The sequence below is a fragment of the Equus asinus genome, chromosome X (genome assembly GCF_041296235.1).
Source record: "Equus asinus isolate D_3611 breed Donkey chromosome X, EquAss-T2T_v2, whole genome shotgun sequence".
NCBI lineage: Eukaryota > Metazoa > Chordata > Mammalia > Perissodactyla > Equidae > Equus > Equus asinus.
The window spans coordinates 1,091,248-1,119,199 of record NC_091820.1 but is presented as its reverse complement, the minus strand read 5'-3'; the positions used below and the strand labels follow the sequence as shown (position 1 = coordinate 1,119,199).

Here is a 27,952-nt window from a genome sequence, read left to right as displayed (position 1 = left end):
GGGCAGATGCCAGAGGGGGAAAAACAAAACTAGGGAATTTAAAGAGTGTTCAGAGGAATTTTCAAGTCAATTGCTTTCCCAGTTTGGGGCAAAGCCAGCAAACAGCCCCTGAGAGTTGACCCACGGCCAGGAGGGTTTCATTCGACTGGTGAATGAGTGTCACTGTTTCCAGCTGTCTGGCATCCTTCTGCGAGTGTTACATTTTGTAAATCAGAACAGAAGGGCTTCTGTGGAAACCTGGAACATGACGGACAGCGGGACACCTGGGGATTTCCCCGTCCAATCTCTGTGGACAACCTAACTTGAAGCCTTGCCGTTGCTTTGAAGAGTGAATCAGCTACGCACATGCGTGGACCGGACCAGAGGTCTGCAATCCAGGAGCCAGGGAGGGCCTCTCCTGGCAAGAAGACATTCCCTCGGAGAACCAGCCGTGCTTGCTGGCCGGCAGCCCCGAGGGCACCCCCATTCAGGTAACGGGCTTTCCTTGGGTCCCCAGCAAGGCGGTTCCCACGTGTCCAGGGATGCCTGGCAGCTGTGCTAAAGAACATGCCGCTGCCTGGCACACTGGCTCATCTGGAAACATTTTAGAAGCAATTTCCTTAAAGACGATAAGCAACCATAGCCATGACAGATTGGGACCGGGGGAAATTTCTGAAAGGAATGCAGAATCAAGTCAACTAGAAAACGTTTACGGAGGGGCAAGACGTAATGATGCTAGACGCTAAGAGACTGGCGGGCATGTGGAAGTTGAAGAGATGCTGGATGTTAAAAAGTAAATGGGGGCTGGGAGCAGGGCCCCAGGGCACTGGCAAAGGCCGGCTTCCTGCTCCGAGGTCTGGAGGACAGCCCGGGACCAGGCATTGCAAATCCCTTCACTGGAAGAGAATTGAAGGCTAAATTATGGGTTACATTTCACCGAAGAGCTTTTCTTTCTCTTTTTCTGTCTCTTTCTCTCTTTTTTTGTTTTGTTTGTTGAGATATAATTGACAGATCACATTGTGTATCTTTGACGTGCAGAAGGTGTGCTTTGATAATAGGTTGCAAAATGGTCACGACAGTAGCATTTTCTGACACCTTCTTTACGTCAAAGAATTACCGTTATTTTTTCCTGTGTATGGGGAACAATGAAGATCTAGTCTCTTAGCAACTCTGAAGTCGATAACACAATATTGTTGACTATATGTGCATTCACTCTCCAGAACTTATTCAAGTACTAGTTGCAAATTTGTATCCTTAAAGATAATCTCCCCAATTCCTCCACGTCCCTGGGCACACGGCCAGCCGGAGCCCGTCTGCGTGCTTCCTCAGGGAACAGCTCAGATAGGACAGGGTGAGGCTCACAGGAAGGCTGGATACGCCCAGCTCTGAAACCCACCCAAAACGGATGCCAACATCTCATCAAACAACTGGTAAGCAGAGCTTCCTGGTCACCCCGAGGGCCATGCCAGGTCAACAGTCACAGATCCTCAGAAGTCCAAAGCTGGCTTCCCTCACGTCTTTGTGGTTCTGTCAACACACAGACAGGGTGCCAGGCACAGGCATTTTTATCACACAGCGTCATCCAGTCATGCTGACATTCCACCTTCAATGGGTTTCCAGGGAAACAGAACCAGAAAGTTAACCTGAGGTCAAGTTCCTGCAGAAAGGGAAAGGATTTGCACTCATCTGTAGAAAGCAATTTGCATCACCAGATCATTGTGTAGACCAGTAAACCGACATATCGTTCCCCCTCCTATTATGGTTTTACACGGTTGACAGCATACCACACACCCTCCCTACACTCTTACTGCTTTCACTTAAAATATGTTGGATATAACAAAATGTGGTCCATCCATACAATGGAATTTGATTCAGTCTTGAAAAGGAAGGAGATTCTGGCACACGCTACAACATGCATGAACCTTCGGGACATGAGGTTCGGTGAAATAATCCAGTCACAGAAGGACAAATACTGTGTGGTTTCACTTCTATGAGGTCCCTAGAGGAGTCAAATCCATAGAGACAGAAAGTAGGTGGTGGTGCCAGGGGCTGGGGGAGGCGGATGGGGAGCTAGTGTTTAATGTGGACAGCTTCCATTTGGGAAGATGAAAAGAGTTCTGGAGATGGATGGTGGGGATGGGTGTACAACAGTGGGAATGTCCTTAACATCACTGAAAGGTGCCTTTGAAAAAATGGTTATGACGGTCAATGTTTTTATGCATTGACCAAATTAAAAACAAATATATATATCGGAGATCATTTCTTATCAATATTCTTATCACTTCATTAGGCATTTTCTTTCCTTGGCACTCCTGCTTTCTATATCAGGCATCAGAAATCTACAGTCCACGGGCAAACTCCACCTATTCTTATAAATAAAGTTTTACAGGAAGATAGCAACACTCAGTCATTTGTGTGCTGCCTGTGGATGCTTTTCAGCAACAAGAGTGGAAAGAACCATCTTGGTGGAAAAATCCAAAATCTTTATCATTTGGCCCTTGACGGACCCGCGTTCTACGTCCTTAACACCGTGTCCAGCATTTTTAAAGCCTTTTCAATAGGGAAGAACACTCTTTGAAGAGGTTTTAGCAGTTGTGTTAAAGTTTTATCGACAGCCTCAGACAGAATCAAAGTTTCCCGATTTCATTTACTACATTAGTTCATTGTCTGCTGCCTACGTTATTACCGACCCCTTTATTTCTTGCAGGAAATAAAAAGAGAGAACATGTTACATCGGGAACCCTGTCGGTAAGATAGGATCACGCATGGTGATTCATCTTCACTTCGGCCTCTGCATTTCTTCATGTCGCCTTCTCAGGATGCAGTGATAACAAAGTGGTCTTGCTCAATACATAACTGATCATGCATCTGGGGGCCCGAGTGTGGAACTTGTGATTAATATAAGTTTTCCATGCTCCCCTATCTGGGGGGGGGGGGGTCTCAGGAAGCTTCAAAAAGAATTGCTTTACACTCTTTCCAGGTGGGCACCAAGCCCTGCCATTGGCTAGGTGTCTGGTTTTCCAGAGATGCTATATTGCAAATCTTCTTCTTCAGATCACGCCTTTATTTCGTGACCCTGGGGAGTGGAACAGTATTGCACACGCCCAGGGTCGCATCCGTAAGAGTATGAGTTCTTTTTAACTGAGAAGAAAACCCCAAATGCCTAAGAGATGTACTCAAATTCTTGTGAAGTAGGATGATAATATCAAAGACCCCCCAAAATAGTGACGCCACCTTCCCACTTCCAGAAGTAGTGTAAATGAAATGGAAAGTAGCATTCAGATTCAGCTTTCTTTGGTAGCTTGTCTTTCAGGAGCTGGCTGGCTGTGACAGTCGGTGTGCTTCTGGGTTGGAAGCCCTCGGCTTGCAGCGACTTACCCGGCTCCCGTCCCAACATCCTTCTTCTGATGGCGGATGATCTTGGCATTGGAGACGTCGGTTGCTATGGCAACAACACCATAAGGCAAGGAACAGAGATTGCCCATCGGGTACCCCGACACAGAGACCATGATAATTCACCTAACCCTTGATGTGTGCAATCCGAACTTTAAGAGAATTCTGCATACATTTCTGTCAACATCCCCTAATCCTACCATCTTCTCACACCAGCACTAACCCCGACTCAAATTCATCTCACGTATGACCAATCATTTCACTTTTAAATTTGATTTCCATCAGCACGATCCATGATAGACAATGTTTTAAAACTCACTGCCATCGCCTCTAAGCCAGAGACCAAAGCTTACCTCACTCTCCGGCCTTCGTCCATCAAGCCGAGTGCCCACTCACACATGCTCTGCTGTAGACAGACAATTCCATGTCCTCTTCATCCCAACACGTGACACACCCATCAGTCATTGCTGGTCCGTCTATCTGAGAATGATGTCACCCCATCAGCTGGGTCACATTCGAATTGTCCATGGAGACCCAGCTCAGGTGCCCCCATGAAGCTAGGTCTGAGTTCCACCCTCGTGTACGACCTACAATGCGTTGGTGCCATGAGGTCAAATCTTCCAGCCAAACACTGGGAGTCCCAAGTAAGAAGGCACCCTGGACCCTCAATTCTGGATTTCCCATGATGCCCATCTCAGTACTGGTAGTGCCTTGTGCAGAAACTCAGTAGATAATGTTGAACCGAGCTGATGTTTCTCTGACGGTTCAGAAGACATCTGAAGTACTTGCCATTGCCTTTTGGTCATTCCTAAGAACACCTTGACATATGAAACGATGCCCGGCAGGTTTTCCATTAAATAGCATGTACCTACGCTTCTGGGAGAGCCTGCGTGTCTGTTTGCTAAGACATAAAACTGTTCGTGTCTCCCTCTGCAGGACTCCAAATATCGACCGCCTCGCAAAGGATGGTGTGATGCTCACCCAGCACATCGCTGCGGCGTCCGTGTGCACCCCAAGCAGAGCTGCCTTCCTAACAGGCAGATACCCTGTCCGATCAGGTTTGTCCTTCCTCAGATCTAACCATGGGTCTCGAGAGGACCTTGCTCCCTTTAACTCCTGCAGTACAACTATTAAAGTCTGGGTCCTCCAGCACGGTGGGAAGGAAACTGTTCAATTCCCCCATATTTTTATCATCAGATTAGAATCTGTAGGAGCTATAGAGCCTCACAGATTGTGGGGTGACACAGGCAGGGACTGGCCCGTTTGCTTGTATTCTGTAATGTGAGTAACCACATGAGGCAGAAGTTGGCAGACATTTCCTGTAAAGAGCAAGATCTTAACTACTTTTTGGTTCATGCGATTGTGGGAGCTGGCAAGTCCAGAATCTGTAAGGGCAGGACAGCAGGCTGAAAACTCAGGCAGGATTTGATGTCGCCGTCTTGAGGCGGGATTCCTTCTGTATCTGGAAACCTCAGTTTTTGTTCTTAACACCTTCAACGGATTGGATGAGGCCCACCCACCTGATGGAGGGCCAGCTCCTTTAGTTAAAGCCAATTGATTGGAGACGTTAGCCGCGTCTACAAAAGACCTTCATAACAACACCTAGACTAGTGGATTTGTGCTTGAGGGACTAGAGACTGTAGCCTGGCCAATCGGACACATCAAACGGACCCTCACACACCCTCACATATACAGGTCTCTGGCACCCTCTCATGTCTCAGGGATGAAGGAATCTTGGCCAACTTAAGTTGAAACACCTCAACTGTCTTTGTTATGGCCAAGACCTTTTCAGCTTCTGCTAGTCTTTACTGAAGCAGATGCATTCTCAAACTTTTGGAAGATCTCAGAAAGCATTCTCCAAGTTGTACATGAGGACCACTGAGAACTGCATTGACTCTTTGAACCAGATGAGTCTTCTCTAGTAAGACCGAGTTGCATTCATCAAAACGGTCTAGGAGGCATCGAGCATCTTCTAAGCCAGTGGGTCTCGACTGTACACTCCAGGTCTTTAGAAAAATATTGAATCTACCTTTTAAAACGCTTGGGTAGAGGTCCTGGGTATATCTGAGGCAGGATGAATGCTACCCGTGGCTCCTAACCTTGTCAGCACAGTAGAATCATCTGGGGGATTCTCAACCAACCATTGAAAATCCCAAGATCTACCACTGGCTCACATCAAGAGTTTGATGAAATCATAAAACCACTTTTAATTCTCCTTCCTTTCTCATTTAATTCTCTCTTTGTTTATAACCCTCACATAACAGGAATAATAAGTCCTCTCACTCACGTCTTCAACTAACTAATCATTTCCTTTGCTGCCAAAAATGCAACTCATGAGGCAACACCACGGGGGGGAAGTAAACTTCCAATCTAATTTTGAATAATGGGGATTTTCATCAAATATTCTAAACTAAAAAAACAATAGTGGGGACACAAAAATCGATGCGTGATGGTAACGTTTCTTGAAAATGATTCCCCAAAGGTATGGTTTCCAGTAATGGCTATCGTGTTCTTCAGTGGACCGCAGCATCCGGAGGCCTTCCGACAAATGAGACAACTTTTGCAAAAATATTAAAAGACACAGGTTATGCCACTGGACTGATAGGTATGCACATTTTTAAAAGAATTAAGCACATTACTTTTATATGGAGAGTATACTTAACTAAAATGAGTGAAAATGAAATGGTTGTGATGCAACTGGAATTTTCCATGACAGAAAGCTCCATGCATACATAAATGACGTCACTACCTAGGCTGCTTGGTGCCAAGTTGATGCTCAAGAAATAACAGCTTAATGAAATAGTCAGCATTTTATACAATTTGCTGGTGCACTATGACAAAAAAAAATCAGAATTTTTTTTTTCTAATTTTATCAAATCACCAACAATTTCCATATTGCTGTTTTTCCCTATTTTCTGCATAGAAACGTGACTGCAAGGCTTAGGACCGCCCTCTCTGCTTCCGTAAATAGCATGCTTATCTTTCGACATGTCGACAAACCATGTCATGTATAGAATGAAATAAAATTGAGGACAATAGCGTTTTGAAAGGGGACCAAGTGGTCATTAGCCACATCATGGTATAGTGATAATTTCTAGTAACAGTGCCATTTACGGATCACAGAGAGCAAGACCAGCTGATTCACTGAATCCCAAACCCAACAGACTCACTATCATTTTCTAAGACAGAAGAGTCTATCCTCACGGGATATTCCTTGGGAAATCCTATGAGGTTCTCGGGATGGCACACACCGTTAGGGTGGTGAGAAGACACACAGGGTCTCTTTATCAACACCCCAGTAGTGACAGCAGAAAACTAAGCATCCTCCATTGATTGAACTTGAAAGTTGGGCTCTGGGCAACCTATCCCCCTGTCCATCACGTCCGCCATGCCCCTGACCATCATTATAGCGGTTTAGCAAAGAGAGGGACAATTCCAAAGTCAGGAAATCTTTTACCCACGCTGGTGATATCAGATTATGTTTTCTAGAGCAATCTGACCACTCTGTGCCTTCAATATTGCTCTTCCCCACAGACCGTTGCAAATCCAGGTGTGGCAGACTGAATAACAGTCACCAAAAATATCAGGTCCCAAATGCTGAAACCTGCACATACAACTTTATATGGAGAAAAGGTCTTTGCAGATAGATATGATTAAGTGAAGGATCTTGAGATGGGGAGATTACCCAGGATTACCCAAGTGGGCTTTATATGCAAGGACAAGGGTCCTTTTAAGAAGGAGACAGAGAGATTTGACTTCAAAGAGAACACAGTGTGATCACGGAGGCAGGGATGGGAGGGAGGCGGCCACCAGCCCAGGGACGCCTGGAGCCCTAGAAGCTGGAAGAGGCAGGAAGGACCTTCTCTTTGAGCCTCTGGAGGGAGCACAGCCCTGCAACCCCTTCATCTCAGACTTCTAGTCTCCAGAACTGGGCAAGGATGAACTCCTGTTGTTTTAAGCAACCAAATATATGGTAATTTCTTACAGCAACACAGGGAATGAAAACACCATGTAATGCTGCCGTGCAGGGTCCTTATTCCCCTGAAACAATGAGGCCAGGTTGTGATGCAGATCACAGCAAACACCACCCCCATCCTTCTGCATCCCCACCCCGTCCCAGCACCCAGACGAGTACTTGGAATGTGGCGAGCACACAACACCTACTTACCAAGTGATGAGCAGCCAGTTGTCCCACCAGCATACTTTTCCCCTTTCAGGAAAATGGCATCTGGGTCTCAACTGCAGATCCTCCAAAGACCACTGCCACCACCCACTCAACCATGGATTTGACCATTTCTACGGAATGCCCTTCTCCATGATGGGAGATTGTGTCCACTGGGAACTATCAGAGAAGCGCGTGGGCCTGGAGAACAAACTCAACTTCTGCTCCCAAATCATGGCCATCGCTGCCCTCACATTCACCACCGGAAAACTCATCCACCTGATGACAGGCTCCTGGGCATTGGTCATCTGGTCAACCGTCACTGCCATCTTGCTCTCCGTGAGCTCATATTTCACGGGGGCCCTGATTGTGCACGCCGACTGCTTTCTGATGAGGAATCACACCATCACCGAGCAGCCCATGCACTTTCACAGAACAACATCTCTTATCCTGAAGGAGATCTCCTCCTTCGTCAAAAGGTGGGTGTCCAAGGGGTCCCCCTCATCCTAACGTGCTCTGCTTCATGACGAAAATGCTTCGAAAAAGTCTTCTTCTCTAACGGGTATTAGATTGGTGAAAGACGGAAAGAGGTCTTCGGTAACATGGGGCATGGATGATGTTCTGTTGACCCCAACTGGATAACGTCCATTGGCACAAGGGACAGGTCAGTTGAAAGCTGCTGCTGCTCTCTCTGACTTTGGGGCCAGTCCCATCCCCTAACCACCCCCTGATCACCATGGACCATATTTAACTAACATGACAAACGGAGTCACCTGAACAGCCTTTACAATAAATTCTAAATATTTTCAAGGCTCTCTCATCGGGACTAAGATGTCCTGTTGCTAACTTCAGACTAGATGTCAAGTTGAGTGACAAGGGGACCAAGAGTGACACCAGGAAAAGCTACAATAAACAGAGGCAGTTGCACGCTCCCCATGGGTGACGCCATCGAACCCCCGCTTACCTGGTGCCAATGAGGTTCAATTCAATTGAACTTACCTGGTGGTGAAGAGGTGATCATGTTCCAGAACGTTCCTAGAGAGTTCTTGATGGCATCGCCTAGTATGGGTCAGGGATGAAGCCGATCATTAGCTTTCAAATTAAAAAGTTCAAAAGGTGATCCCGATGTGCCCTAATTAAATCTACGAGCTTCACCTTTGCTTGTCTACTTAGATTAGACCATAAATATCAGGTAGAAAGAGGAGGAAGCTGAGGCATTGCCTAGATAGAGGATAATCAAACTGAAATTAATAACCTACTATGTGTCATTTTTAAAGTGTGTTTTCTCCATAACTATTCATGCCTTGAAAGCAATTATAAAGAAAAACCCAACGTGCAATATCACTTATTCTATAAGCTAAGCCTTGAGGCAGGAAAACGTACTGAAATAATTGAACGAAATAACGTCAAATCAGACAGTTGCCTGGGGTTCTCTGTTACTTTCCGTTGTCAGAAGTACACAGAGTTAGAAAATGACAATATTCAGGAGAAAAGAAACATAAAATCCGTGTGGATTTTTCAGTAGACTGTGGAAGTCAAAAGCCATCATAGAACGGGAGTTCTCCATATTGGCTCTTGGAGGACAGAGCAGCAAAGACATTTGAGTAAGGACGTGACCGTCTAGAACCGTATCCTGGCTTTAAGACCTCAATCTCTGTCTTACCAAAAAAACAAAAAATAAAATAAACCCACTCTGGTTGCTTTGTATGTATTTTTAGAAACAAGCAAGGACCGTTCCTCCTGTTTGTCTCTTTTCTGCAAGTCCACACCCCTCTTATCACCACCGAGAAGTTCGCTGGGAGGAGTCTCCATGGGCCGTATGGCGACAACACAGAGGAGATGGACTGGATGGTGGGTAAGTGCCTTTTCCGGGTGAAAACGTGAGGGTCCCTCCTTCAGAAACAGCAGGAGGAGAGGAGATAAAGAAGGAGAAGCTAAGACAATGAAGGCTGAAGATAGAACAGGCAGTCTAAGAATTGCCGTCTCCTTGAACCTTAAAGGTCTGAAGTATGCTCACACTTCTTCATTCTGTTTGGTTCCTCTTCATGACATGGTTTTAGGTGGGTTGGTTTTTCTGTTTTCCCCATGACACTATAAAAGCCCTGTGGGGTGGGACGGTCTGATCTTCTCCTCCCACTGCCTCCCCGTGGGCTTCCAACAGCACCTGCCACGACAGAAAGTGAAATAATCTCGAGGGAGGCACCGCTTCGGCAAACACATGGATATGGATGTAGTCAATTCCATGCCTCTCAGACAAGGGCTGGGGTACCCTTGGGTTTATGGGGTGGTGGGCCAAGAGGAGCTGCAGAATAACTGTAATCAGAGATTTTAGGGGGAAATGGACTTTTAAAAAATCTGGTAAAAACGTCATCGTGGGAGGCCGGCCCCGTGGCTGAGTGGTTAAGTTCTTGCATCCTGCTTCGGCGGCCGGGGGTTTCGCTGGTTCGAATCCTGGGCGCAGACTTGGCACCGCTCGTCAGGCCATGCTGAGGCAGCCACCTGCATAGCACAACCAGAAGGACCGACAACTAGAATATACAAGTATGCTCTGGGGGGCTTTGCAGAGAAGAAGAAGAAGGGAAAAAAAAAAGAAGATTGGCGAGACAGATGTTAGCTCAGGTGCCAATCTTTAAAAAAAAAAAAAAAGAAAAAAGTCATCTTGGAGTAAAGTGCATGATTTGAATGAACTCCTGGGAAAAATGAGGGAAGTTGGAAGACGTGTGCAATAATTCATTTCATGTCCCTTTTGCAGAGAGGCGTCACCTCTTTCCCTTCAGGACAAATTCACTCACCTTTGTCACTAGGGGTCCTTAGTTGGGGAAGATTAAGAATCGCTGGAAAATAGAGGCTATTTTACGTGATGTCAAATGTTGAATGTTTAAAATTGAATTTGCAATGTCACAATTTGGGGAAAAATTAAACTAATAAATGTACAGAGGTATGTAATTGAACACATTGAATTCTAAAGACAAACTATGGTACAGAGTTAAGAACCCCGTAAGTTCATCAAGATAAGGAACTTATCATAAGATACCTCTAAAGAATCTTTTAAATGTCTTCACTTTCTCTCTGTCCTAATTTAGAGCTCAATCAAGCAACTGTATGATAATTTTTGAAGTAAAAAATCATTCTAATAATGTAGATAGGTGGACCACAGGGGGTTTTTAGGACAAGGAAACCATTCTGTGTGATATTGTAATGGTAGATACATGATACTATGCATTTATCAAAACCCATAGAATGGACAACACATTAGCGAGCCCTAAGGTGTACTGTTTAGTTAATAATAGTGTGTCCTATCGGTTCATCAATTATATTATTGCTCAGCTTATCCGTAAACCTACAACTCCTCTAAAAAATAAAATCCACTAATTAAGGCGGGGAAAATAGTCACAAATTTTAAAATCCTTGCTCAAAAACAAGCAACTAAAGAGGAAGAAATGGCTGAAGAACAGATGGAACTAAAAAAAAAAAAAAAAAAAAACAGAGTGATATGGTTAATTTAAAGCTAACCGTCTGAACAAGTATCTTAAATGTAAATGTTCTAACACACCAATTAAAATGCACAGATTGTCAGATTGTATAAAAAAGGAAGACCCAACCCAAAAGAAATTCACTTTTTAAAAAAATTTGTACCTTTTGCCCACCTTCACCCAATCGCCCCGTCCCCTGCCTCTGGCACCCGCCACTCTTCTCTGTTTCTATGAGTTGGTTTTTTTAGATTCCACATATAAGTGAGATCCTACAGTGTTTCTCTTTCTCTATCTGACTTATTTCACTTATATAGTGCCCTCAAGGTCAATCCATGTTGTTGCAAATGGCAGAATTTCCTTCTTTTTTATGGCTGAATAATATTCCATTATAGATACATTTTATATATATTATATACATATATGTATCTTTATCCTTTTTTTTTTTTTTAAAGATTGGCACCTGAGCTAACATCTGTTGCCAATCTTTTTTTTTTCTTCTTCTCCCCAAAGCCCCCCAGTACATAGTTGCATATTCTAGTTGTAGGTGCTTCTGGCTCTGCTATGTGGGACGCGACCTCAGTATGGCTTGATGAGTGATGCTAAGTCCGCACTCAGGATCCAAACCAACAAAACCCTGGGCCACCAAGGCAGAGCGCTCGAACTTAACCACTCGGCCATGGGCCGGCCCCCTTCTTTATCTTCTTTATCCATTCATCCATTGATGGACGTGATGGTCGTTTCCATATCTTGACCACTGTAAATCCACTAGTCCCCTCTTTTGTTCAGTTTTACTTTCCATGGTTTCAGTTACCTGCGGTCAACCACGGTCCAAAAATATTAAAAGGAAAATTCCAGAGAAATAATGCATATGTTTTAAGTTGCATGCCATTCTGAGTAGCAAGATGAAATCTTGAGCCCCCCTACTCTGTCCCACCCAGGATGTGAATCTTCCCTTTGTGCAGGGATCCGTGCTGTAGACGCCACCCGCCCGTAAATCATTTAGCAGCTGTTCCAGTTATCAGATCAACTGTCACAGTATCACAGTGCTTGTGTTAAGTAACCCTTATTTTGCTTAATAATGGTCCCAACGAGCGAGAGTCGTGATGCTGGCATTTAGGATACGCCAAAGAGAAGCCATAAAGTGCTTCCTTTAAATGAAAAAGTGAAAGTTCTTGACTTAATGAGGAAAGAAAAAAAATCATATGCTGAGGTTGCTAAGATTTACGGTGATTTTTGTTACAGTATATTATTATAATTGTTCTATTTTATTGTTAGTTATTGTTAATCTCTTTCGGTGCCTAATTGATAAGTTAAATTTTATCATAGGTCTGCAGGTAGAGGAAAAAATGTAGTGTATGTAGGGTTCGGTACGATCTATGATTTCTGGCATCCACTAGGGGTCTTGGAACATACGCCCCTCAGATAAGAGGGGACCAGTGTAGTGATGCAGTGAACATGGGGGAGCAGACATCTTTCGTGTGACTATAAGAAACACAGAGCCACCTTTGACCATTCTTCATCAACGTCCACACATCTCCAACGGCGTTTCAGCCTTCTTCCCAGACCCCCTTGATCCCTGTCCATTTTTCTTTGTAATCTCCTTTGGCCTCACTTTTTAGTTTTTGCCCTTTTGTCCTCTGTAGCAAATACCCTGTAGCTGGCCTAAAACTTTTTGCAAACAGAATGGGCACATATTATAAAAACGCACATCAGTCTTAGATCAAGGATGCTCCGACTAGCCAAAATGTATTACTTCTCGCTCCCATTACTATGCTTTGAAACTAAAGACTCATTCTCATGGAGAGTTCCAAAATGCAGAAGCACACCCCGAATAATTTGGTTATTCAGATAGTCTTCTGTTTTTTGACTGACTCAAACACATCTATTCTCTCCAGGGCAGATACTTGATACTTTGGACGTGGAAGGTTTGACCAACAACACCCTCGTTTATTTTACATCGGATCACGGGGGATCCTTAGAGGCTCAACTCGGAAACAACCAATATGGCGGCTGGAATGGGATATATAAAGGTAACAGTGAGAGATTCCCAGCTCCTTGTCTATGGTCTTCCCCTCTTCCCTACAATTCCCAACCCTTCCAGTGGAGCGGGGCCACCCCCCTCAAGAGAAGCATATACTGTTAACCAAAGACTTTGATTTTCAATTCAGGGCAGAAATTACAATTTGTCAGGCTCAGATTGGAATTTTTTTGCACAATTCCGTGTTCACAGGACTGTGCAACCATCCCCACTACTTAATTGCGGGACATTTTCATCACCTCCAAAAGGAACTCGGTACCCAGCTGCAATCATTCTTTGTTTTCCCCTGTGCCCAGCCCCCAGCAACCGCTAACTTATTTCTTCCTCTATATATTTCCCCATTGTAAACATTTCAGGTAAAGGGAACTTGGCAGCATGTGGTCCTTTTCAACTGCCTTCTTTCATTCAGCATGATGTTTTCAAGGTTCATGAATGTCGTAGCGTGTGTCAGTATTTCAATCCTTTTTATGGCTGAATAATATTCCACTGTATGGATGGGCCACATTGTGTTTATCCAGGCATCTGCTGACGGACTCAGGTTTGAATTTTATATTCAGGCAAGGCATTCAAGGACGGTGAGCACCCCTGGGGGCCACAATATATTCAAACTAGGATTCTATTGATTGTGGACACAATCTTATTTGATGTACCACAGAGATTGTACAACATGCTGCCAAAAATAATGTGGCTCAACACTTTCTTTTTCATTTAGAAAGCTTAATCTTCTTTATAATAGTGAAAGAATTTGTTTAGACCAACATTGGCACATATGCTTAACATGCATTGGTCAATTACATACACCTTGGGAGTCCGACTCCACTGAAACCCTTTTCATGTCACTGTCATCTATGTCCATATTTCCTCTACCCAGCATCCTCCACTGTGCCAAACAGCGTGTCAGTAACACTGCCCCTCTTACAACCTGCTACTCTACCAGCCCACAAAGACATTTCTTCCCCTCCTCTGACTCCACGGTCTGCGAGTTTTAGTGCATACACACAGGGAATGGCAGCTAGCTGTTCATGGTCACCCAGCCTGCAGCTATTGTCAAAATACGTGCACCTGGGAATCTGGGAAAGATGGCGTATGCATCCTGAAACAAGGTCTGGTCAAGGATTTGGAACTTACCAAGCAAAGTCACAAAAACGGGAAGAACTGAAATGATCATTGTGGTAGGAAAAACAATGGTCCCCAAGGATGTTCACATCCTAATCCCCATGTGGCAGACAGAATAATATCCCCCAAGGACGTCCACATCCTAATCCCCGTGGGGTAGACAGAATAATGTCCCCAAAGACGTCCACGTCCTCATCCCCGTGGGGTAGACAGAATAACATCCCCAAAGAGGTCCAAGTCCTGACCCCTGGAACCTGCAAAAACTTTATATGACAGTAAGGACTTCACAGATGTGATTAAGAATCCTGAGATAGGAGACGATCCCAGATTATCCAGGTGGGCCCAATGTAATCACAAGGGTCCTTAGAAGAGGGAGCCAGGAGGGTCTGAGTCAGAGAGAGCGAGAGCGAGAGGGAAGGAAAGAGGGAGAGAGACATTGGGAGATGCTACACTGATGTGCTTGAAGATGGAAGAAGGGGCCACAAACCCGGGAGCGTGGTGACCCCCACAAGTTGGAAAAACCAATGAAACAGTTTCTCCCCTGGGACCTCCAGAAGGAACTGACAAGGTGAGGCTGGCATTAGGGCCATCAGAAGATTGACTGTGGGTGAAAACCATCCAAGGGAAACATAAATGAATATGACTGCATTCGTTTTCTGTGTCTACTGTAACAAAATACCAAAAACGGCATAAACAACAGAAGTCTATGCTCTCAGAGTTCCGGAGGCCAAACGGCTGACAGCAAGATGTCAGCAGAGCCATGCTCTTTCGGAAGCTTCCAAGGGAAGACTCTTCCTTGCCCCTTCCAGCTTCTGGGGGCGGCCGGCAATCCGTGGCGTTCCTCGACCTGTAGATGCATCCTTCAGCCTCTTCCACCATTGTCACACGGCCATCTTCTCCTTGTGTCTCTTCTCCTCTTCTTATAGGGACATTCGCGATTAAGCACCCACCCTGATCCAGTAGGAACTCATCTTAACTAATCACCTCTGCAAAGACCCTATGCACAAATAAGGTCACATTCTGAGTTCCTGGGGGGTACAACACCAACCTATCATTTAGGGGTTGGGGGGGGACACCATGAAACCCAAACCGGTGACAAAGACGAGAAAAACATCCAAGCCGTAAACATGTAGAAACCAGAGAAATGCGATGGGCTTCAAAGGAAGGCATTCACAGCGGCATGGGCAAGAAGAACGAGCGAAGAGTGAAGGGAGATGGGGAAGGATGACAAATAAGCACGAAGATGATACGAAATAGCACAGGTCCCGAGACAATCACATGGATCCCATGTGAGATAATGCTCTGGAAAACCACCAACAGCAGGGAGAAAATATGAGCAAGATAAAATGCTTTCAGGGATGCAACTTAGGGCTCCCAAAGAATTAGTCTCATAATTAAGAAGTCTGAGAGAGGGTCTGCCTCGGTGGCACAGCAGTTGAGTTTGCATATTCTGCTTCTGTGGCCCACAGTGTGCTGGTTTGGATCCTGGGTGCCTACCTAGCACCGCTCATCAAGCCGTGCTGTTGGGGGCGGGGGGCGGGGGGGGTCCCATACAGCAGAACTAGAAGGACCTACAACTAGAATGTACAAATACGTACTGGGGCTTTGGGAAGAAAAAAAAAAAAAAGGAAGATTGACAACAGATGTTAGCTCAGGGCCAATTTTCCTCACCAAAAAAAAAAAAAAAAAAAAAGTTGTTTGAGGGAAATTGCAATGTCCCCGTGTCACTCAGCAACATGGAAGACCAACACCCAGGTTAGTAAAGAATATAAAAATCTAACCTCTCTTGGGGAGGAATTTAATGTTCTCAGGTAATTAAGAGAAAGAGAAGGAGAGAAAGAGAGAGAGTTTTAAAACAAGCAAAATGCTTAAGTCACCCAGGGTAAGCAACTACTTCTGATTTTTAATCAGATTCTTTCTGTTCATGTTTAAACACAGGTGGCAAAGGCATGGGAGGCTGGGAAGGTGGGATCCGAGTTCCAGGAATATTCCGGTGGCCCGGGGTGCTGCCGGCCGGCCGAGTGATCCACGAGCCCACCAGCCTGATGGATGTTTTCCCCACTGTGGTCCAGCTGGGGGACGGCCAGGTGCCCCAGGACAGGTAAGGAGCAGCCCAAGAAGGCAATTCAATGTTGCAAAGAGACAGCACGTCGGTGAAACGTCACTGTCTCTTTTGCATTGTGTGAGGCAACCCTGAAATGAGCATCTGGAAAAATGCTTCAGTCCCCGAGTACTATCTACCGGGATCAAATGTCTGCTTCATGTGTGCTCAAAATGTCCATTTCCCTTCTCCTAACGCTCACGTGGAGCCCACTTTGTTGTAAGGGCGATTGTCGTTGAAAAATCCAACCATTCATCACAAGAAACTACTTTTGATCCAGTGTGGTACAGACTTTTTATATGATTCCACTTATGCTTGTCTTAAAAACTTCTGAAAATTTGGGGGCAAACAGAAAGAAGATAAAACTATTTCATAATCTTAGTCTAGAGATGAATACATAACTAAATGGTATGATGCACAGATATATACATTTAGAGATGTTACATATTCATATATATTTTATATATATTCTTTTTCTTTTTTTTTTTTGGTGAGGAAGATTGTCCCTGAGCTAACATCTGTTGCCAATTTTCCTCTTTCTGCCTGAAGAAGAGTGGCCCTGAGCTAACATCTATGCCCATCCTCCTCTATTTTGTATGTGGGATGCCGCCATAGCATGGCTTGATGAGCCGTGTGTAGGTCTGCACCCCGGATCCAAACTTGTGAACCCCCGGCCACTGAAATGGAGCACGTGAACTTAACTACTATGCCACTGGGCCAGCCCCAATATATATTCTTTATATATTACTATATATAACATACATTATTTTATATACTTATTTATATGTATTTAGAAATCTTTGCACACAGACAAAAAATTTAATGGCTCCACGGTATTTTCTTTCAACCACCCTCTTATAGATGGACATTAGCCTTGCTTTCAAAAAAAAAAAAAAAATACTGTTTTGTCATTTTACTGCCTGACATGATTAGCTCCTTAGTAAAAATCTTGGAAATTGAATTCCTGGATCAAAGAGTACGGCCACTTATAGGTAAATCTCTTGATACATTTTGTCAGATTGTTTCTAGGAATTGCTACCAGCCACATGTGAGAGTGTCTCTTTTAAAAACAACAGAACAAAAATCAATTTGAATAGTAGATATGTCATTTATTTATTACACATATAAAGTACACGTGGGTGTTATAATTTCCATGCCTTCACTGCAGAGATTGAATATTTCATACCTTTAGTTCCCATTCTCCTTTTTCTTTTCTGACATTGAATATCTTGCCTCTGATTGATTTTTTTTCCTAATTGGCTGCTAGCCTTCTTATTAATTTATAATATTTATGTGTTTTAAAAATAAAAAACTGTTTGTCATGTATATTGCAAATGTGTTTCACTAGAATCTAAAATTCAACCATATATTGTTGGTTGGTTTCATTGATATGTATATACACATAAACATATGCACTTTTCTGTACGTGTGTATGAATATGTATATCTGGAGGTGAAATGATATATATATGGATATATGTGCACACACATATATATCCGTTTATTATAAATATTTATTTTAATGTTATTTTACATACACGTTATTTATTTTATTAGAATGTATAATAAAAGAATGTGTATATATTATAATATATATTTATGTGTATGTATATTATAAATATATATAATACTTTATTTTAATAATATGATATATTATATATAATAATAATATATATACTTTTATTTCATTTTTTTCATGGAAATTCTGGCCAAGTCAATCTACTTGGGGTTCTGAATTCTCTACCTTGACCAAAAACATTAATCCACTTAGAGAAAAAGACTCCTGTTTTATGGTTCTTCTCAAGGTCACAGCATCTGTAAAAATCCATCGTCGGTATTCATGATTAAATTTTGAGACACAAAGTCCTGAAAAGTTTTTAAAATAATTTAAGGGAAATCAGAGTCATTGCAGTTTTCCACAAAGGCATTTCCTTACCTTCAGCTGCACAGGATGTTAATGATGGAGCCCAGCAGACGCACATACTCATTATCACCGGTTTAGCGCACAGCGAATAGTGGACGAGTAACAAAGAAACCCGGATCCGTCTGCCATCCCGGAGCAATTAACCACATAACGGGGAAATAAAATGCGCAGGACCATCACACACATCAGAACTGGGGGACCGAGCCTTTCCGTAGTTGATTTTTGCATCCATAATAAGGTTGGGGGGGGGGGGTGGGGACAATAATTTCAGCCCAGCAAGCTGGTCCTCTGTGATCTTGCAGCCAAAGGTGATGTTTGCAGGGGAGAGACGTGGCCGCCCGCCCCAGTGCTTCCCCAAGCTCATGTTAAGTGCTTGTGCATCCCTGCCAGAAGTCCTTGCTCTGTCACTGGGGTGCTGTGTCCTGCCTGCAGGGTGATTGACGGCCGGGACCTGCTGCCCTTGCTGCGGGGGACAGCGCAGCACTCCGACCACGAGTTCCTGCTGCATTACTGTGGGAAGTTTCTGCACGCAGCCCGGTGGCATCAACGGGACAGTGAGTAGGCTGGGCGACGGAGTCACCTCTTGGCCTCGGTTCTCATTCTTCTGCTTCGTTAGGCGTTCCATCTTCACGCCAACTCTTCGATTTCCTTCTTGGCAGTGTTTTTCCCTCCTGTCAGCAACATCCTTCTAGCTGTCAATCATCTCATCGCTATGAAATGGGAGCTGTTAGGTGTGGTTTAAACATCCTGTATGGGATTTTCTGACTTTTCCTGCCTCCCACTATGATATGTGAATTGCAACTGTTTCCATCACACACATCCTGACACAGGCATCCTTGCACAGTCTGTCTTTACCTTTCAAATCTGTTCTCTTAATCTGGATTGTTTTCTGCATCTTTTTTTTTTTTTGAGGAAGATTAGATCTGAGCTAATATCTGCTGCCCATCCTCCTCTTTTTTTTGCTGAGGAAGACTGGCCCTGAGCTAACATTGGTGCCCATCTTCCTCTACTTTATATGTGGGACGCCTGCCACAGCATGGCGTGACAAGTGATGCATAGGTCCACACCCGGGATCCAAACCGGTGAACCCCTGGGCTGCCGAAGCGGAACGGTCTGAACTTAACCTCTGCGCCACCAGGCTGGCCGCTGTTTTCCACATGTCCTAACCACCTCAATTTAATGACACAATTTCCTCCTTGTGGTAAGAATGACAACTTTGTAACATAAGCAGCAATGTGCTTGCTGAATAATTTTTGTGTTTCCAAATTTTCTGGGCTGTTCTGGACCAACCTTCCTTGCAAAAAAAAAAAAAAAAAAAAATTATTTACAAGTATTTTTTTAAAAAAATCCCACAAGAATAGGAATTCCATTGCCTTCAATGGTTAAATTATCCTGGGGGGTGGCGGAATTGGTATTTTTACAATATCGAATTTTCCCAAATTGAAACATATTATGTGTCTCCACCGTAAATGTATCCACTTCACCAAGCCCTCGGTTGCCTTGCCACGTAATTTCATTGTATTTTAATTGTATTTGTGTTTAATTTGTATTTCATTGTATTTTATTGGCCTCTACGTTTATGGCTCCAAGCTCCATCTTCACCTAACTGGAGTTGCCAGAGGTCTTCCGTTTTTAAGAATCATCTTTAAAACTCCAGCTCTCGGATTTCCTGAGAAACTGTGTTTTTCACTTTTATCAGTGATGACCTTCTGCTTCCCCCTTTGTCTTCTGATAGGAGAGGTTCACCTGTTTGAGCGTGTTCTCTTATCCTCATTTTTAATTCCCTCTCTATCACTCCGCTTTGCCTCAGTATCTCCTGTTCTCTGAATTTGCTTTACAGACGCGGTTTTCTTGGTTCTTTCCTTCTTCCAGTGTTTGGGGAGGCCTAGCTCCTGCTTGCCATTCGACTCACTTTGATTTCTTCCTTCTTCAAAAGCATCCCCTCCACATCTCCCATCATCCGAATCAAGAATGAAAGAACATCGCATAGAATCCCCTTTATTTGAGGAAGTCACCAGATGTGATTTTTTTTTTTTTATGGTCTCCCACCCTTTCCCCTCCATCCTTTTTAGTATTATTCTTCTCTGGGATGATTTATATGGCTACCTTTTTGGGCTTTTAAAATTGCATATTATAAGTTTCCCCACTTCTTTTTAAAAACTTTCATTGCCCAATCTACAACCATTTCTGCTTAGCGGCACAGAGAATGGGGTTCACCCTCAGTGGCCACCCCACTGCTCATCTCTCATCTCTTGGTCATTGGGCAAATATTTCCGTTTTCTTTCAAGGTAAGTAGATGGGGAGTGTATTCCTACCATCCACCCCTCTTGAACTTGTCTTCCCGGGTCCACTCTTCACCCCACATCCATTGTCCACTTAGCATCCTGCAGAAAGCCTTCCTGAGACCGCCCACTGCCCACCCAGCAGAACCAGCCCAAATTCCTCCTTGTGACACAAGCTAGCCCCTCCCCATCTCTGAGACGTCGGCTCTGACTATGGGAGCCCTCAATCTCCAAGCTCCAGCTGAACTGTGCTCCATCATTCTAGGACGAGCTAAGCTAGTTCCTACCTCAGGACCTTTGCACAAGCTGTTCCCACCACCCAGGACACTCTTAAGACGACTGAGTCTCCATATGGCTGGCTCATTCTTGACGTTCATGACCAGAGTTCAATGGGGGCCTCCTTCCCAAAGCGACAAGAAGCTGCAGGGCACAGCAGCTCCTGGCACATATCGGGACATGCCGGGTCTCACCTTCTGTCCTTTCAAAGTCGCTTGCAGAGGCTGAGCTAGCTCTGGTGCCAGCTGCCTTCAAGTGGGAGTCCTCCCAGACTCTGGAGGTTGTTCCAGCGAAAATACCTACCAAACCAGTCATTCCCTCTTTTTTCGTAAACAGCATTGTGGAGCTATAATTCAGTCTCATCAACAGCTCAGGCGCTATTACAAAATACCACAGACCAGATGCCTTATCAACAACAGTTATTTCTTACCATTCTGGAGGCTGGAAGTTCAAGATTGAGATGCAACGTAGTGGGGTTCTGGGCTCTTTTAGTGGGGTGAGGGCTCTCTTCTGGGATGCACACGGCCACCTGCTCGCTGGGTCCTCACGTGGCTGGAGAACAGAGAGGGAGCAAGCTCTTCTGTGACCCTCCAAGATCACTAATCCCATCAGTGGGAGCCCACCCTCATGACCTTACCTAACCCTGATGACCTCCCAAAGGCCCCACCTCCTAATGTCATCCCATTATAGGGTAGCATTTCAACACATGAATTTGGGAGGGGGACACACACATTCAGTCCACAACATTCTCGTACCATAAAATTCACCATTTTCAACTGCACCATTCAGTGGCCTTTAGCAGATTCACAATGTGGTGTAACCACCACCTCTGTCCACTTCCGGAAAATTTACATGGCCCCCAAGAAGACCCCACACCCAATCGCCATCACTCCCCATTCCTCCCGCCCCCAGCTCCTGGCAACCACTCATCCACTGTTTGTCCATGGATTTACCTGTTCTGGACATTTTCTATGAATGTAATCACACACTACGTGGCTTTTTGTGTCTGGCTTCTCTCACTGAGCATCATGTGCTCAAGGTCCATCCACCTTGTAGGCTGTGTCAGCACTCCATCCCTTTTCATGGCCGAGTAATATTCCATTGCATGGAGGGACCACACTCTGTTTCTCCATCCACCTGCTGACAGATAGCTGAGCTGTTTCCACCTCCTGGCGACTGTGAATCATGCCGCTCTGCAGCAATGTGTCTTATTTCTCCATGTCAACCCTCTGTGATTCTTGTCCTTGCCGCAGGAGGAGCAGTATGGAAAGTCCACTACGTGACCCCGATGTTCCATCCAGACGGAGCTGGCGCCTGCTACGGGAAAGCGGTCTGCCCGTGCTCAGGGCACGGAGTATCCCGGCACGATCCACCTTTGCTGTTCGACCTCTCAAGAGACCCTTCCGAGGCCCACGCCCTCACGCCGGACACGGAGCCCTCATTCTATCAGGTGATGGAGAGAGTCGGGCAGGCCGTGGAGGAGCACCGCCGGACGCTCGGCCCCGTTCCACTGCAGCTGGACACGCTGGACAACGTCTGGAGGCCGTGGCTGCAGCCCTGCTGTGGCCCATTCCCCCTCTGCTGGTGTGATCAGGAAGGTGACGGAAGGTGAATGCCTGCCAGGGACATCTGGGTCCTCGAGTCCCGGAGTTATGCCCTGGGGTTGAAAATAAAACTCTGCTGTAAAGTTACGTCATCAGCTTGCGTGGGGCTGAACAGTTTCACCAATTCGAAGAGGAACAGGGAAGACGCACAGGGGTCTCCGGTCTAGGGAGACAGAGGCTCTCTGTCCCCATAAAGAGCTCAAGTCCCCAGACAAGGTGTTTCCGTGTCATATGGATTTGCAGACCAACAGCAGGTGGGCACAGAGGTAGCAGCTGTCCCCCGCTACGGTGTGGCCGGGGCCAAATTAAAGAGCGTAGGTGTATCATTTTCAACATCGATGAAGACGTTTCAAATTGGAACTGTCGACGCAAATAAATCCAAAATCAATTATAAATCCAAATTGGGGTGAGTTTATTATGAGCCAGGTTTGAAGACTATAGCCCTGAGGCTTTCCTTCCCCAAAAAAGGAAGGGCACCCAAGAAGTGGGGTGTCCTCAGACAGAGTGAGTATATGCCATCTTGGAACAAAGAGCATCTACCACATGACAGGAATGTCCCTTTTACTCCCGTCAAGAGACACTTAGCAGGCACAGCAGGTCAGGGGTCAGCAGGTCAGGGGTCATAAGGTGAGCACAGCAGGTCAGTAACTAACCCTCAGTTCCCAGGAGGAGATGCTCATCTTTAAAGAAACGCAGATACGGGGGATACCACATGCCTATCTGTAAGGGCATCACTCTTGTCTTGGGGACGTGGTAAATATTTAAAGCAGATGGGCCATTCATGACCCTTTTGGAAAAACAGGGTCAGGCTGAATTAACCCCACACCAAACGGCTTCCTCAAATACTCCCATATATCCTATTGCTTTTCACTTATTAGAACTATTTCTAAGCAATTCTCCTTGGTGAATAAGTGTCCCCAGGGACTGGAGGAAACTCACAATTTGGGAGCCGTGCTGGACAGTCAATGTCGCACCCACCCTTTGTTGAGAGGTCCCTGCACGATGGGGTTCCGTCGACGTGGGCTTTGCAAGGACCCGCCCCAGATAGGACGCCGGCAAGAGGAGAGTGTGGTGGGGAATTTCTTCCAGACTCCGTCCCGTCATCTTCCTCTCCATCCACAAACCACCACACGTGCCTAGTCCCAGCCCGGCTTATTCTGCTTGAGCTGAAAGAACAAACAGCACACATTGGGCAGCTAACCAACAGATACATATATATTTCTCCCAGTTCTGGAAGCCAGAATCTGGAATCCAGGTGTGGGCAGAGCTGGTTTCTCCCGGAGCCTCTCTCCTTGGTGTTTGGACGCTATCTTCTCCATGTGTCCTCACGTGGTCATCCCTGTGTGCGTGTCTGTGTCCTCATCTCCTCTTCTCATAAAGACCCCAGTCCTAGTGCATCAGGGCCCACCCCAATGAGCTCATTTTACCTCCATCACCTCCTTAAATACCCATCTCCAAACTCAGCCTCATCCTGAGGTCCTCGGGGTCAGGACCCCAACATGTGAATGTGGAAGTGGGGGACACACACCATTTAGCCGGTAACACATTCTCTGCTGGCGTGGTGGTGATGCGGGGTCGGTGAGCCGAGGAGTCGAAAGAAAGATTTCTTAGACTCTCAAGATCTGGCAGTAGTGCTCTTTTATTTAGAGAATAGAGTGGAATAGCATGGGGACAGGACCCATGGGCAGTCAGAGCTTCTGCTGCCGCCGCTTCTGCTGCCCCCGCTGGCATGGGGACAGGACCCATGGGCGGTCAGAGCTCCTGCTGCTGCCCCCGCTGGCATGGGGACAGGACCCACGGGCAGGCAGAGCTCCTGCTGCTGCCCCGAGTTGAGGGTTAGGGCTAATTTTATAAGGCATGGGTACGTGACTTATTTTTACTGGAGAAAAGAAAAGATGATGTAAAAAGTCAGTAAATGATTTCAGTGCAGATGGGGTCTGGCTATTGTGCGGTCATATAACTTTAGATACGAATCTGGCCATATAGATCGGCATGCAGGTGAGGATGCCCCGGGCTTCTCTCCCTGGGGCAGTCCTAATTCGTACCACAAAAAAAGTCCACTGGGTCATATAGTTTGGCATGTAGGCCAGGTCACCTTGGGCTTCTCTAGCTGGGGCAGCCTTAATCCACATCAGTGGGATCTGTCTGGCTTTCCAACAGTTCTGTCTGCAAAGACAAGGAACAGCCAGGCCCCACCCCACCTCTCCAAACCTAAGGGTGTCACAAGAAACCCCCCACCTCATTACAGCCTCAAGCCCACTCTCCTCAAATTATCCAATCCCAGGTGAGCAATGGAGAACCTCCAGCCTCCAGAAAAAGACGTTGTTCACAGCCATCAACCAAGCCAAATCCTTCTCTGGCTAGCTCTGTTTGAGCCAATTCCCCTTTCAGGTAAAGAAAGAAAGAACAGCCCCCATTCCTTCCCCAGGGCCCCAGGTCCTTTCCCCCTGACAGCCATGGCTTATGGAACATGGAGCCAGCACTTTCACCCAGCTGTGCCTGCATCCTTGGTCCACGGAGCCATTTAGCATCAGCTGTGGCCCCGTCACCTCCCTCCGTGCACCCCTCCACATCCTTGCCCCCTATGGCCTTGTCCCATGTGGCTTTGAAACCACGGAGCCCCCACGTTCTTGAAGTCGATTCGGACCCAGAGAATCAAGGCTCATCCTCCCTTTGCTAAAAAACTCTCCAAAACAGTACTTCTGGGGGGCACCAGCTCCCACTGCCCCATCCTCCTTGGGCACTCCTAAACCCTCACAGCAGCCCTTACTTGGTTTTGATAATTTTCCCAAGCGCACCCAAGACACCTGCTCTGCATACCTTGGACAATCTTCCCTCCCTCCAATGTACAATTTCGTCAAAGGATCACATCTGGACTCCGGCCCTGCCCATCCTTCCTTCAGAGCTACTTCTGGGCTCCCAGCTTCTCGTTCCCTCCCCACAGGCCTCCACTTTCTCCCTTTATGCTGAAGCAAGGAGCCCCAGCCAGCCGGAAAATCATCGGCTGACAACAGCTCCTCTCCGGGAATCAATAAGCAAGACAAAGAGAGAAGCAGTAAACAACGCCCAAGAATTAATCCAGCTGGAGGGGGCCTCCCAAGAAATGTAAGCCAACTAAATCTGCCAACTAAAACACAAAGGTCTCTTCTGGAAACACAATCTCCAGCCCTATTTCTGGAGATGCCAATGCAGCGAACTTAGTGGGGAGCGATTCCCAATTACCATCTGGTAAAAATGCAGACCTGAGTGGGAAAGGTGAAAAAGAACGACTCCAGGGGCAACGAAGGGGGAGGACCAGCAGGCAGACTCTCGAGGTAAAAATCTCACGGCTGAATGTCCAACTAGGCTAGCTTGCTTTGAACACCCCCTCACCTGCCCTTGCCCACAGACTAGAAGTCTGGCATCCTGGACCCTCCTGAAATCCAGCTTGACATCTTGGTTGCCCGATTGCACGAGGCAAGTCCTAAGACCCTTCATGAGATGGAGACAGTGGGCTCCGGGCCGGTAGTGGCGTCCCCAAGGCCGCTGGCGGGGGCGGGGGTGGTTGCGTGCCTCACCATGCCCAGGCCCAGCCAGCAGTAATCATCTCCTCGCAATCACGGAAAACCTGTTTGCAAGACCAATTTGCAGGAGATTAAGAGGATTAGGGAGGGAGCTGGGGGGCCCCCCACACCCCGGTGCTGCAGCTTCGTGGGCGGGTACGGGGCACAGAGCGCTTGGGGTGAGGTCCTGCGCGCCCGGCCGCGCTCCGCCATGGGATCCACCGCGCAGACGGGACGCGCCCTGCCCGCCACCAGGTGCCCCAGGTGCGCGGGACAGGGCCCCCACTTGGGCTTGGGGCTGGGGGCACGACGGGGGAGCGGTTGACAAAGAGGGAGGGCTTCCAGGGTGGGCATGCGGCCCCGGGAAGGCCGGGCTGTGCGCGCGCCTGGGAGTCACCAAAACCCAGCTGGAGGCCCCTTCTCTGCTCTGCACAGACGCTGGACAAAAGAACTGGGGTGGGCGCAGTGCCGCCCCACGGGGTGGGGGCATGGGGGAGAGGAGGTCAGAGTGGGGGGAAGGGAGGAGGAAAAGAGAACAAAGGAAGAGAAGGGCGGGCCGAGGGAGGAGGAATGCCGCTGGTCACGCCCCGCAGAGCGCGGCCGAGCTCCCGCCCCCGCTGCGTAAGGCACGACCCCTGGGCACGAGTCCCCAACTCCAGCGTCCCCTCCCCCACTGTCTAAGACGCGTCCTGTCCAACCCCTTTGGCACCCCCGCCTCCTCGGACGACCGTGTCCCCTCCCCCCCTCCCTAAGACACACTCACCCGCCCCCGTGTCCCCTCCCTTGCTCTCCAAGACACACGCAGTCCGGTCCCCCGTGACCCCCGTCCTCGCGTCTCCTCCGAGCGCGGACAAACCCTCAGTCCTACACTCTCCCCCTTCGCCCCGCCCTCGCGCGCCGAACCCCCAACATTAAGACACACCCCGTCCCGCCCAGCGGCCGCCCCCCGTGCAACCCGGAGCGCGCTCCTGTCGCCCCGCCCCCCCTCATCCTCTAAGACACGTCCCTTCCGCTCCTTGGCCCTACCCCCAAGAGGTCGGCCCTGCCCTGTTCAACTCTCCGGCCACGCCCCGTCGCGGTCCCAGCCAAGGGGCGGCGGGGACGCTCCACGAGTCTCCCGGTTGCTCGCGCACCAGGGCGACCTCCCGGAACGCAGATGGCCCTGAGGACCCCTGCTCGGCCCTCCTTCCAGCCCGGAGCCCGGGAATCGGGATTAAGGTGCCCCAGGCCCGCGTCCCTCGGGTTATGGGGCGGGGACAGCCCGGGATCCGCCCCCGGGCCGCTCCAAAGCCCGGTTACGCAGGGTCGCCCGTGCGCCCAAGGCCCTCGCAGGCAAGGTGCCCTGCAAGTGTGTGCAGTGGCTGTTTGGGCAAAACAGCCTTGCTGGATCTCCCTGGCGCGTCTGGGGTGCTTTTAATCCCACATTTATCGTTTTCAAATGTAAGTCGTTCTGGTGCTCCCAGCCTCCCGGGAGCCGGAGCTCCGGGACATCTGGCGGAAGGCGCGGTGAGGCCACGCTGGGCCTCTGGCCGGCTGACCCAGGCCCTGAAGGCCAGCGCCCCACATCGTACCCTGCGATTTGGTGTGAATTCAGCCAAAGTGGTGGGAAGGAGGGGCCTGGATCAATTCAGTCAAAGGAACCTAATTTTGGCCAAACCGCGACTTTCACAACGAAACCGAAAACAACCTCGCTCGGGTTTACCGCGGTGGGTCTTAATTCTGCAAAAGGAATCAGAAGCTAGTTGCAGCCTCTTGTTAAATCCGAATTTCGTGGCGGCGCGTATGCCTTCCCCGCGAGCTGGTTTGAAAAGCCAACTTCTCGTGCCAAATCACGGACGTTTATTTCTGCCTTTTGTTTTCCTCTGCAGGCACTGTGGGCCCCTCGTCCTCATGGTGGGTTTGCTACTGAGGACTTGCGAGTTAAGAGCAGCCGGTGCCTTGCAGCCGAACATCCTGCTGATAATGGCAGATGATCTGGGCATTGGGGACCTCGGTTGCTATGGGAACAGCACGCTGAGGTACAGTGTGGGGCCGGTGGTGTTGCTGGTGGTGCGAGTCTGTGT

At 47.3% G+C, this 27,952-nt stretch overlaps 3 protein-coding genes across 22 annotated transcripts in view; 2 read left to right on the top strand and 1 right to left on the bottom strand.

Annotated features, from left to right (window-relative positions):
• ARSH (arylsulfatase family member H) overlaps window positions 1-22,003 on the bottom strand; it is a 54,932-nt gene extending 32,929 nt beyond the window's left edge. For 2 of the 7 annotated variants that reach the window (XM_014826784.3, XM_070501814.1), the window contains exons 1-3: window positions 21,697-22,003; window positions 21,174-21,295; window positions 8,534-8,593 (exon numbers count right to left, since the gene is read on the bottom strand). The gene's annotated coding sequence lies outside the window, so the exon portion shown is untranslated. Of the gene's footprint in view, window positions 1-3,725; window positions 3,853-8,533; window positions 8,594-9,551; window positions 9,692-21,173; window positions 21,296-21,696 lie in introns of those variants that run through there. The other 5 variants (XM_070501812.1, XM_070501815.1, XM_070501813.1 and 2 more) reach the window with 3 other exon arrangements.
• On the top strand, window positions 6-22,355 carry ARSL (arylsulfatase L). Its single transcript, XM_014826783.3, has 11 exons — window positions 6-470; window positions 2,687-2,727; window positions 3,281-3,442; window positions 4,309-4,430; window positions 5,855-5,977; window positions 7,590-8,013; window positions 9,253-9,389; window positions 12,903-13,037; window positions 16,100-16,262; window positions 18,618-18,739; window positions 21,997-22,355. The coding sequence occupies exons 2-11, from the start codon at window positions 2,705-2,707 to the stop codon at window positions 22,353-22,355; spliced, it is 1,770 nt and encodes a 589-aa protein (XP_014682269.3). The 5' UTR covers window positions 6-470; window positions 2,687-2,704.
• Window positions 22,356-25,523: 3,168 nt separating this feature from the next.
• Window positions 25,524-27,952, top strand: part of ARSD (arylsulfatase D) — a 37,880-nt gene continuing 35,451 nt past the window's right edge. For 4 of the 14 annotated variants that reach the window (XR_011499563.1, XM_070501805.1, XM_044768208.2 and 1 more), the window contains exons 1-2: window positions 26,940-27,107; window positions 27,758-27,907. Coding sequence is in view for 9 of the 14 variants with exons in the window: in XM_070501805.1 (XP_070357906.1) it covers window positions 27,046-27,107; window positions 27,758-27,907 (212 nt within the window). In the remaining 5 variants the exon portion in view is untranslated. Of the gene's footprint in view, window positions 25,662-25,954; window positions 26,154-26,913; window positions 27,108-27,159; window positions 27,596-27,757; window positions 27,908-27,952 lie in introns of those variants that run through there. The other 10 variants (XM_014826777.3, XM_070501810.1, XM_014826774.3 and 7 more) reach the window with 10 other exon arrangements.